At 42.1% G+C, this 12,433-nt stretch overlaps 1 protein-coding gene across 1 annotated transcript in view; it reads left to right on the forward strand.

Annotated features, from left to right (window-relative positions):
• The first annotated feature begins 8,757 nt into the window (after positions 1-8,757).
• Positions 8,758-12,433, forward strand: part of msps (msps cytoskeleton-associated protein 5) — a 608,635-nt gene continuing 604,959 nt past the window's right edge. Inside the window, exon 1 of the mRNA XM_080286226.1 lies at positions 8,758-8,814. Within this exon, the coding sequence (XP_080142352.1) occupies positions 8,758-8,814 (57 nt within the window). The remainder of the gene's footprint in view (positions 8,815-12,433) is intronic.

A 12,433-nucleotide genomic window follows, 5' to 3' on the forward strand; every position in this document is an offset into this window, starting at 1 on the left:
GTACCGGTATGTGAATTAACTGAAACTAAATGGAGAGGTGAGAGTGTAAGAGAATCGGAGTGTGGATGGGGTATATGCACGGAAGTAGGTAAAAATGAGAGGGCAAAAGAAGGAGTGTGTATTGTTGTGAGTAACAGATGGAAGGAGAGTACAAGAGTATGGATCCCTTGGCTCAAGGATTGTGTGGGTAAGATTGAATGTTGGACTACGAAGGTGGGCCCTTGTGTGCGTGTATGCGCCAATGCAAGATCATGCAAGCAGAGTGAGAGAAGAGTTCTGGACAAATGTGGAAGTATAAGAGTATGGATCCCTTGGCTCAAGGATTGTGTGGGTAAGATTGAAGGTTGGACTACAAAGGTGGGTGCTTGTGTGCGTGTATGTGCCAATGCAAGATTGTGCAAGCAGAGTGAGAGTAGAGTTCTGGACAAATGTGGAAGTGTACCTGAAAAGTTTGAAAGTAATGAGTATTTCTGATTGGAGATATGAATGGAAAAGTACGGTAGGGAATGTGAAGGTGGATGGAGTAGTTGGTGAGTGGGGTGTTCCTGCAGAGATGGATGAGAATGGCAGTGCTTTAGTGGACGTTCGTGCCAAGACGGGGTTGATGATAGCCAATACCCTCTACAGGCCCAAAATGATCCATAGATATACCGGTACACGGTGAGTGATGAGAAGGGTGGGTGGTGAACTGAATGAATGGAAGGCAATGATTGATTGTGTGTGTGTGGATTAAATGATGAGGTGTGTAATGGATGCAAGAGTATATAGAGGTTGGGGGAGTGAACTTTCTGACCACCACTTGGTGTTTGTCAAAGTCCAAATGAAATGCAGAAATAAAGAAAGGAAAGACAGGAGGAAGTAGCTCATACAAGGAGGGTGGAAAGGTTACAAAAGGATGGAAAAAAGGTAGAATATAAGAGGGAAGTGGAGGAGCGATTAGGTAAATATGGATTGGAGCAGATGGGGGACATGGAAGGTGTGTGCAAGATATTCATAGGAGAAGTCTGTGCAGCATGTTGAGGTGGTGTGTGGGGTGAATAGAAGACAAAAGGGGGTGCAGGGAACAGTATGGTGGAATGAAGAGGTGAGAGAGGGTGTGGCAGAAAAGAGGAAAGCATATAGTGAGTGGATGAGATATAGGGGCATGAAAGACTTTAAGAGATGGAAGAGAGTTATACAAAGAGAGGAAGAGAGAGAGGAAAAGATTAGTAAGAGAGAGTAAGAAGAGAGTGGATGAGGAATTTGGAACGTATTTCGGTGGACAGTGGAGGGAATGTAGAAAATGATCTGGAAGGAGGTAAAGAGAGTTAGACAGGGTGCCAAATAAGTTATTTGGGGAGTGAAAGATAAAAATGGTAAATTACTAGTGGAGAAGAAAGAAAAAGTGAGCAGATGGAGAGAATACTTTAAGGAATTGTTGAACACAGAGAATGAAAATACTGTAATGCGAGTGTAAGTGGCTGGGGAATGGCTGGGAGAAGGAGGGTTGTGAGAAGAGAGGAAGAAATCAGTATGGTAGGTTGGAAGGTGTGGAAAGAATGAAGAAAGTTAAAATGGGAAAGCCCCAGGAATTGATGGAGTGTTTGATGAAATGCCAAAGCATTCCTGGGAGATAGTAGTAGAATGGATGTGGAAGATGTGCAGAGTGGCATGGGAGGAAGGTACAGTCCTGGAGGATTGGAAGTAGGTATAATTATTCCCCTGTACAAAGGAAAAGGGGAAAAAGAAGTGTGTTGTAATCATAGGGGCATTTGTCTTCTTAGTGTAATAGGAAAAGTATATGGTAGGATACTTATTGACAGAGTTAGGGAAATAACAGAGGAATTAGTGGGAGAAGAACAGGGAGGTTTTAGGAAGGGAAGAGGTTGTGTAGATCAGATATTCATATTTAGGTCTTTAGTGGAAAAGTTACTAGAGAAGGGAAAGAAGTCGTATGCAGCCTTCATGGATTTGGAGAAAGCATTTGACAGGGTGGATAGACAAGGATTGTGGAAAGTATTAAGAATATAAGGAGTAGATGGGAAGTTGTTGAAGACTATGAAGAGTATGCATGAGGGTGCTAAGGCTGCAGTGCATGTGGATAGTGAACTGAGTGAATTTTTCTGTTTGAAGGTTGGATTGAAACAAGGATGTGCCATGTCTCCATTGTTGTTTAATCTGCATATGGATGGGATTATAAAAGAGATACAAGGTAGGTCAGTGGATGTTGGAGTGGCCCTAGTGAGAGAGGTCAGTGTTTGGAAACTCTCTGTAGCTACTGTTGTTTGCAGATGATACTGTGTTGTTAAGTGACGATGAAGGGGAGCTGCAGGGCTTGGTGGATGAGTTTGGGAGAGTGTGTAAGAAGTGGAATCTAAAGGTGCATGTAGGGAAGAGTAATATTATGGTCTTCAAGAGAAGTGAAGTCAGTGAATGTGCAGTGATGTTGGATGAGGAGGAAATGGAAAATGTGAGTGCATTTAAGTACCGGTACTTGGGTAGTTTGATGAGAAAGGGTTGAAGTTTAGAGAGTGAAGTACTTGAAAGGGTGCAAACAGGAAGAAAGTTTGCTGGTTCCTTGAAAGCAGTGATAAGAAACAGTGAAGTGAGCATGGAAGTGAAAAAGTTACTACATTACGGTATTGTGATACCAAGTCTAACGTATGGAAATGAAGTTTGGACCTGGTTGGAGGGACAGAAGTCAAGAGTGGGAGCAGTGGAAATGAGTTATTTGAGAGGAGCATGTGGAATCACATGGGGAGACAGACTGACAGATGAGGAAGTGAAGGAGCATTGTGGTGTGGATGTGGATGTGATAGGAAGCATTAAGAGAAACACATTGAGGTGGCTTAGCCATGTGGAGAGGATGGAGAGTGAGAGTGTATGAGTGAGGTGAATGGGGGAGAGGGAGGGGGAGGCCAAGGATGTAGGGATGGAGTGGTGAGGTAGGCTATATGAGAGAGGGGGGTGTGAGCTGGGAGCAGGGCAGTGAAATGGCGGGGGACAGGACGACATGGATGGGATTTGTTTGTGGCCACCCCTTACAGGATTAAGGCATTTGGCTAGATAGATATTAATAAAAAATGAAGAATCAGATAAATGTAGTGGGTATCTTCCAGTTAGGCCTAGGTTGCCAACATGCCTTGACAGACAACTATTTTGCATTAATATTGATTTGCAGTGAAAATATATGTATTTTCATGTTAAGTCAATACTTACTCTGTACAAACTAGAAATCTGTCAAGGAGAGTTGTCGAGCTAAAGGCAAAATACTTCTGCTAACATTGGCAAGGTTTTGCTCTGAATCCTGATATCAAGAGTCAAATTAAGCAATAAATTTTGACAGGATTTCAGATAATTAGAAGTGTATGAACCTATATGATGAAAACAATTATAACAATTTCCTTTTAAAAGCAGAGATTCGGTGCCAATTTGGTAAATGATTGCCGATTTGGTATTTCATTGCACTCTTATTGTGTGAATATAGAGTACAGTATTTGAGTATTTACTGTATCTTAAATACCAGTCAGTAGATACCTTGTATTTGATTTTATCATCACTAGGTTTGAGCCCTCCGTGGGTGCTAATGCCATGGTAAATGGTTCAGGAAATGCAGGAATTTTGTTCATTATATCTACTGCTACTTTGTTTCTGGGCATAGCTCAGGGAGTTGATAATAGATAGATAAGAGATGATAGAATGCCTAAATACAGTATCCCACGGAAGGTGCAAGACGCTGATCGTACAAGAAACTTAATGGTGCATTGTTAAATTCCTGCTCATACGAAGTTGGTCGCATGCCCCAGTAGTTGTCTAATATGCAGGACTCTGTAGTTGGGGTCAGAGTTGGAAACAATTATGGTGATGCTGGAGTTGGAGTCGGTAAAAAAAGTCCTTACTCTAATTCCGACTCCAACTCCCAATAAAGAAATTTTTCTATTTATCCATCCATCATCCAGTCCTATGTTGCCTCATGAGGAGTGTAGGAGCCTAGTGCTAGGCAAGTTGGCCCTGACATTTAAGATCAGAGTGAACCTCACTCATTCCTGAATGATATTACATGAGCAGTAAACCCCAGTCATCCCTTGGATATAAGCCTACACAGGCTCAATCCGATTGGAGCTCCTTAACGCGCCTCTTCCCAGCCAATTTTCCACCACTGACTCCCCCCAATCCCGACCAATTTTGGGAATATATTTTGTTGGCTCAAACCTTCACTTTTGGTGAGAAACTATCGAAAATTCGTAGAGAAATTGCTCACCAGAGGCTTAAAATACTGAATACAGGTAGCAGTTCCCCTTACCTTGCTGGGTTTTCTATCAGGCTTGCTCCAGAGAAAACCAGTTCTATGGGAGGGTAGCAATTCCACACCACTCATAAACGGTGTTTATTTATTTATTTAGTACGAATTTATATGTAGTACGGTACTAGAGTATATTGGTTTTCACACAGTAATATAGGCAAAATAAGCATTGTTTCACTCACCAAACACATCAACATACCTGACCTTTTTTGGCAACATTACCTGATCATCATTTCTGACTGTTTCTTCCTTTAATGCTACATAAACATTGTCCTCCACATTGTCATCGATTGGGGAATCACTCTGGCCTTGAATTTCATACCGTGGCACGACATGTCTTTACTGGCTAGGTCACTGGTGACAGGTGAATTGATGAGACAGTGGCATGCAGGGGGGGGGGGGAAGGTCATGCGGGGTAAGACATTGTCCCTGCCTGGCATCTCGTAGACGAAGGTGTCCCGTGTATACATACCAAAATCATGCGCAAAATTTGAAAAATGTGCAAAGGACAGACCTTTGCAATTGCGGCGTGTTTATATACGTCAATGGGACTCACAGTGACAAAACGTTCGGACATATATATACGTCAACGGGACACGGTGGGTTAAGTACCCACTAAACTACCAGGTGCCATCATTTGGTTATATGGTTACCACCCAGCACAGTAAATGGTTTCCTGGCATATATAAAGGAAACTGTGTGGCTTGTCACTCAGTGTAGAGTCACCCATAGGCAGAGGAAAGAGGAAAGATTGACAGAAAGAAAGTTTTAAACATGATATAGGTGTAATGTGGAGCTATTGCCTTTCGGACGACAGCTCCTTCGTTTTTTTGGTTGCTGCTGCAATTCTTTTTTTTCTTTTATCTTATTTTTCCACATTTTTCTTTAGGAGTTGTTTGTAGTTTTCCTGTTCTTCATTTATGCTGAACATACACACAGGTGCTGCCATCTGTTGACAGAATGTAAACAGACATCACAATCAGCAGATTTAAGAAACTATCATTTTGTCATTATATGCTGTAGCTGCAACCAGTAAAGCCAAATCTTTAAGGACATGGGTTTTAAAAGTAGCATGGCAATTCACATGGTTGTGATAGAATGACATCTTGTGTAAATCATAGTGGCAAATTTACTTTAGAGAAACTAAGGGATCAGAGTCGGAGTCGGACACACAAGAAATCAAGGAGTTGGGGTTGGCTGTTTCGGGTACCGACTCCACAGCCCTGCTAATATGGGATAAGTTGTATGTCACAAGTTAATTGGTACTCGCCCTTGGTACTGGAAATTTGTCCTTTTGACAGTTTTTGATGAACCAGCAACCTTTCAGTCTCGGTATACCGTACCCTGCCTCCTTTAAACTTCCATTGTTACTCATCACACTACCTGTGTACCTGGTACTGTACCATATTTCAGTGCACTTACATTCTCCATGGACTGCAAGAAAATGAAAACTGAGTGCATTCAGGTACTTAGGCATTGTAATATGTTAGGATGGAATTTTAAAGAAAATGCTTGACAAAGTAGAGCATGATTGAAAGGTTGTTGGTTCATTGAAAGCAATGATGAAAATAGGGAAGGGAGTATGAAAGTAAAAAAGTCACTCTGCATGACAGTACAGTATGTGATCCCCACTCTGACATACGGTACTTCAATTGGATGGGCTGTAAGGGTTTCCATCTGAGAAGTGGTTGGGGTTTATTGCTCACATAATGTCAGTCAGGGGATTGAAAATTGGTCACCAAATGTTGGGACTGAGTAACCTACCCCAGGCCCCTATGTTCCTGATGGGGCAAAAAGGGAAGTGGATGATGGTTAGATGGATGGTACTAGTAATTATCTGTCTATCTATAGCCTGACGCCCTAATCCTGCAAAGGATGGCTGCAGACAAAACGCCTCCAAGTCGCTCTGTCACCCACCATTTGACTACCCTCCCCCCAACTCACCCCCCCTCCCTCATGTACCTCTCTTCTCCATCCCTCCACCTCATCCTCGGTCTACCCCTCCCTCTCCCTCCCTCCACCTCACCTACATACACCCTCTTAGTCAGTCTTTCATTCTCCATTCTCTCCACATGTCCAAACCACCTCAGTGTATTTCTCCTAATCTTCTCAACCACATCCACATCCACCCCACAACGTTCCTTCACTTCTTCATTCATCAACCTGTCCCTCCATGTCACTCCACATGCTCCTCTCAAGTAACTCATTTCCACTGCTCTCACTCTTGACTTGTTCCCCTCTTGCAAGGTCCACGCCTCGCTTCCATACGTCAAGGTAGGGATCACAATACTATCATGCAGTGACTTCTTAACTTCCACTCTCACCTCCCTATTTCTCATCACTGCTTTCAGTGAACCAACAACCTTCCTTCCCTGCTGTACCTTTTCACGCACTTCATCCCCCAAAGTTCCATCCTTACTCATCACACTACCCAAGTACTTGAATGCACTCACATTCTCCATATCCTCACCATCTAACCTCACTGTACATTCTGTGACTTCATTCCTCTCAAACACCATAACTTTACTTTTGTTTACATTAACTTTCAGCTTCCTCCTCCTACACACTGTCCCAAATTCATTCACCAAACCTTGCAACTCCCATTCGTCTTCACTCAACAATACTGTACTGTATCATCAGCAGACAGCGACACCGGAATCTTCCAAATCTCACCCTCATTCATTAGAGCCACCCCCACATCCACTGCCCTACCTTGCCCCTCCTTTACAACCCCATCCATGTATATATTAAACAGCCATGGAGACATCACACAACCCTGTTTCAGTCCTACATTGAGATCAAAGAACTCACACAGCTCACCATCCACTCTCACCGTAGCCCTAGCTCCTTCATACATACTCTTCACAGCATTCAACAGTTTCCCCTCCATTCCATATATTCTTAATATCTTCCACATACCTTGCCTATCTACTCTGTCATAAGCTTTCTCCAAGTCCATGAAGGCAGCTTACACTTTCTTTCCCTTCTCTAGATACTTCTCCACTAAACATCTTAGAACAAATATCTGATCTACACACCCTTTTTCCTTCCTAAATCCCCCTTGTTCTTCTTCAGCTAGCTCCTGTGTCATATGCCTAACCCTATCAATGAGTATTCTACCATATATTTTACCAGTCACACTAAGAAGGCAAATACCCCTAAGGTTACCACATATTTCTCTCCCCTTTTTTTGTATAAAGGAACAAATTTACCTGATTTCCAGTCCTCTGGAACCCTTCCCTCTTCCCAAGCCAATCTACACAACTTCCATATCCACTCCACAACAATCTCACCCCCATACCTCAGCATTTCACCACACACTCCGTCAATTCCTGGGGCCTTTCCCAACTTGATCTTCTTCATTGCTTCCACTACTTCCGCCCTACTGATCTCTTCCTCCCTCCTCTCATCTCTTCTCCCAGCCATTCCCCAACCACTTATACTCGCACTGCTCTCACTCTCTACATTCAACAAATCCTCAAAGTGCTCCTTCCATCTCCTCAATTTCTCTCTCTTCTCCACCAACAATCTGTTATTCATATGTTTCACTCCCCTACTATTTCCCCTTCCACACTGCCTTACTTTCTTTACCTCCTTCCAAAACAATTTCTTACTTTACACTCAGATTCCTCCTAAACTCTTCATCCACTTTCTTACTCTCCTTCACCAGTCTCTTCACCTCCCTTCTCCTGCTCACATATACCTCTCTCTTCTCATGAGGTACATTTTATATAGCTAGCTAAAAAGTTTGTCTTTTTCATCTCAGATTGTGAGCTGGAACCAGCACCCAACCTCACTTTACACATACCGTACCTAAAGTTAGGGTCTTCATTTTGTCTTTGGTCACCCTGGATGAGTTTTGAATGTGGATGTTGGAATTGATATAAAATATTTAATACCCTGCTGTAAAGTTCATTGGAGTCAAGAATTTTTGCTCATATTTTCAGTGGCAGGTGGTGACAGCCATCATCCACTCACTTGATGTAGTGCTGCCTACTTTTTCCTTCACCTCCATCATTCTTTTTCTGTGTCTGCCCTCTTTTCTTCATGTTTCTCCCATCATTCCTGTCACTTTTTTATTACATTGAGTGACAGCCAAATGGTTTCCTGTAAGCCAGGAAACCATTTACAGTGCTCTGTGGTAACCATATAAGCAACACTTACATGTTCCCTGCTCATCAACAAGTTGTCTGGTGGAGGGCTAGTGCCCCTCCCTGTAAAACAGCTAACTCAAAGTCAGACGGCCACCCCTTATGGTATTATGACATCTAACTTGGTAGATATGCAATGGGGGTGGGGGAACTGCACTCAGCCATGTTCGTGAAATGAAAAGATTTATTAGTACTGTACTGTACAGTAGTGATAAATTACCATTTCCAGCACTGTGTTACAGATTTTCATGTGGATGGACTAGTATGTTATTCAAGTTTAGTATGCTACAGTTCACTTGTTTTCCTGCAGATTAACCAGTCACAATGGAGGAGGACACAGAATACCTCAAGCTGCCGATTGAGGACCGCTGTGTGCACAAAGTAAGTTCTCATCAATATTTTTTATTTAGCCGTAAGATGGGGTAGATTTCATTGATGTGGGTTTGGGGTGCAGTGTGTAGGGGTGGGAGTTGAGTGAAATGAGTAAGGGTGGGTATGGGGTAGAATGGAATAGGGTGGGTGTAAAGTGGAAAGGGATGAAAGAGGTGTGGAGGGGTGGGGTAGGGTGATATAGGTCTGGGTTGGAGTAAGTAGAGGTGGATGTAGAGTGGAGTGGAGTGAGCTGAGTGTGGGGAGGAATAAGCTAAGGTGGGGGTAGGGTGGAGTGAGGTGGTTGTGGGTGTACATGGATTAGGAAAGAGTGGATATAAGAGTAGGAAATTATATGTGCATGTAGGAATACTGTTTAATATCTTCCATTGTATGAGGTGCTACCCAAAAGTTGCAGTAATTTGAACAAAGGGAGCCAACCATTTGCGGTTTTGCCTTTTGCCACTAGAAGGAGTCAGCAGCACCCTTTGTGCATCGGTGTGGCTCCAGCTGTGTCTGTGAGTGGACGTGTTGTTGAGCTATGCTTACTATTGTAACGTGGTGTATAGGTGGTTTGGCGGTTTGCAATGGCGGACCTCATGGAACCAAGAACCTGCATCAAGTTCTGCTTCAAGATCAATAGGACAGCTGCAGAAACTCACCGGTTGCTTCAGCAAGCCTTTGGTGACAATGGCACTTCCTAAAGCAGAACATTTTTCTGGTACGAGCGGTTTAAGGAAGGATGAATGTCCCTCGAAGACGATGACCATTTTGGATGACCGTCAATGGCAACAACACCAGAAATCATCGAAAATGTTCGTCAGGCTATCCTTGCAGATCGTAGACAAACTATCCATAATGTTTGTGATATTGTTGGACTGTCGTACAGGAGTGTGCAACGCCTTTTGTTGGACGTGTTGGGCATGAGATGCATCGCTGCAAAATTTGTGCCAAGACTGCTGAGTGACGAGCAGAAGGCACTTCGCATTGCGGTTTGGAGGGAGCTCAAGAATTAGGTCAGAGATGATGTCACCTTCATCTCCAAGGTCATAACTGGTGATGAATCATGGATTTATGGTTATGACCCAGGGACAAAGCAGCAATCATCGCAATGGAAGTCTCCCAATCTGAGGCCGAAAAAATTGCGTCAGATTCGCAGCAGTGCCATGTTGATCATTTTCTTCTATATCCGAGGGATTGTTCCCAAGGAATTCGTCCCACCCTGTCAGTCTGTCAATGGAAAGTTTGTGAAGTTTTGCAGCATCTGAGGGAGAACATCTGTTGCAAACGTCCAGAACAGTGAAAGAACAAGGATTGAATCCTGCACCTTGACAACGCCCCCGCCCACACATCAATTGTTGTCCGGCAGTTCCTGGCTTCCACTAACATGTAGTCAGTCCCTGCCCACCCTATTCGCCTGATTACCCCCTGCGACGTTTCCTGTTTCCCAAGCTGAAATTACAACTAAAAAGGCTTTGATTTGACTCGATTGAGGAGATCCAGCCAGAATTGCAGGAGGTGCTCAAAACTATCACACCTGAAGCAGGAGGTGCTCAAAACTATCACACCTGAAGCCTTCCAGGGGTGCATGGACTCATGGGAAAAATGCTGGGACCACTGTATACATGCCCAAGGGGACTGTTTCGAAGGTGACAGTGAGAACTAGGAGGTTAGGTAACTTATTTTCCTACAATATTCAAATTACTGGAACTTTTGGGTAGCACCTCGTATACTGCAGTACGGTACTGTATCTAACTAGCACGTTGACGTAAGGTATTGGTATGCAGCATGTACATCACATTACTGTACAGTGCTGTATATAGGCTTAATGCAGATGGAGTCTTTTATTGTAATACAGTAGACTTTCATGTAACCTTTGGCGCATCATACAAAAGGCATTTGTATCCGTCACAGCGAATGAGGCTGAATTTATAAAATTCCTGTGGAAGCCCAAAAATTAAATTCCGTGCCATTCGTCTGAAGTCATGCCACCAAAACAGTTCATTTCTGTAAGTGTCGCCACCAAAACACTACCGTGAGTCTTGTCTCCAAAACACTACTTTTAATGTTGCCAAATTTGGCAAACTTCTACAGTGATATGTTACCTGTATGTGTATCTTTTGTTTTCCTCTCATGTTCAGTATTAGATACATCTTCTGTAGCAGGAAGAGTAAACACAATATTGTGATGAACATAATGGATTTTATTACCAGACGTTTCAACATTTCCTTAATGTCATTTTCAGTGGTCAAAAATTATAAAATTGTTAAGATTACTTATATGTATCAAAGTGCTTAAAAGATAGAATAATGGAGACAGAGAAAAAGAATCAAGTTTCCTTGTTAAATTTAGTGATTTCGAAAAGCAATGGTAAGCTTCATTTTTCCATTTTCTGTAAGGCAGCCATTTTAGGTTTGGGCTCAAGCTCTCATTAGTTTCATTCATATCAGATACAGGATCAGTGTTGTAAAGACTCTTATTCACAGAGCTTTTTGTCTGTCATCTACATATGCGCTTTTTCATAATGAAGTAACTTTTGAGAAAATGTTTTGTGAATAATAGTTATAGTGCACATTTGTTTTGATAAACTGGTGAATATTTTCCTGAACAATAGATACCATGATGAATGAATGAACATTAGATACTAACCCAAACAGTGTTCCCTTACAGTGAATAAAGAGGTAGTTTACCTAATATTGTGGTATCAAGGAGAGATTTCAGTGAAAACAGAACAAACTTTATTCAAGAGTTTATCAAAGTTTTACCCTAATATAGATTTTTGTTTTGTTCACCTCAGTTCTTTCAAAGGTAGGCCCTTGTTTCGGTTTAACCCCTACACCGCGGGCTTGTTTACCAATGACTTGCGTGTGCCGCGGGGTTATTTGGGCTCCGACAGACTCTCAAAAAATATTTGCCAAAAATCAGTTATTAGTCCTAGAATAATAAAATTACATATGCTTATGGCACATACCTTCAGCTTTCTCCTGGAATGATTGTTGAGCCTTCGTCAGTTACCGTAGGACTTGTGGAGACCTCTGAAGTAGGGTAACGAAGTCTCCACTTTACACTTCCCGACAACCCGTAATATGATTACCACAGCCAGATACAAACACTATAAACACTATTCTACAATTTTCAAGTAGTTTGGGATCCATACTAAAAAAAAAAAACACTGTGAAAGCAATGGAAATTACGAGCGCATCTGATCGTCGCACTGGCACTAGTTCGCTCTTAGTAGTCTGTCATTTATTGTTCATAAAACCCCTCACACTTTTTATTTCTATTACTATATAACACTTATATATATCTACAGTCTTTATTCATAAGTTTACTTCAGTAGTATTAGTTTATTGTCACTGTAGGGATTCAATTTCTTTCAGTAAAATACGTAGCATTCACTTTCTCGTCCTGTATACTGGCATTGAGATTGAATGTCACTTTCATCTTCACTCTCATAACTCATAGCATTCAGACATGCTAGAGTGAAACTTTCACTTTCATTACTCCTAGGGTATATACTCGTATTCTTATAATACTACTCATTTACATTTCTATTTACGTTCTCTATTTTATTTACGTTATTTACATTTCTATTTTATTTACACTGTGTTGTGCACTGTCACTTGAAATA

Source organism: Coenobita brevimanus, chromosome 110 (genome assembly GCF_032717465.1).
Source record: "Coenobita brevimanus isolate Jiangsu-jjx chromosome 110, ASM3271746v2, whole genome shotgun sequence".
Classification (NCBI taxonomy): Eukaryota; Metazoa; Arthropoda; class Malacostraca; order Decapoda; family Coenobitidae; genus Coenobita; species Coenobita brevimanus.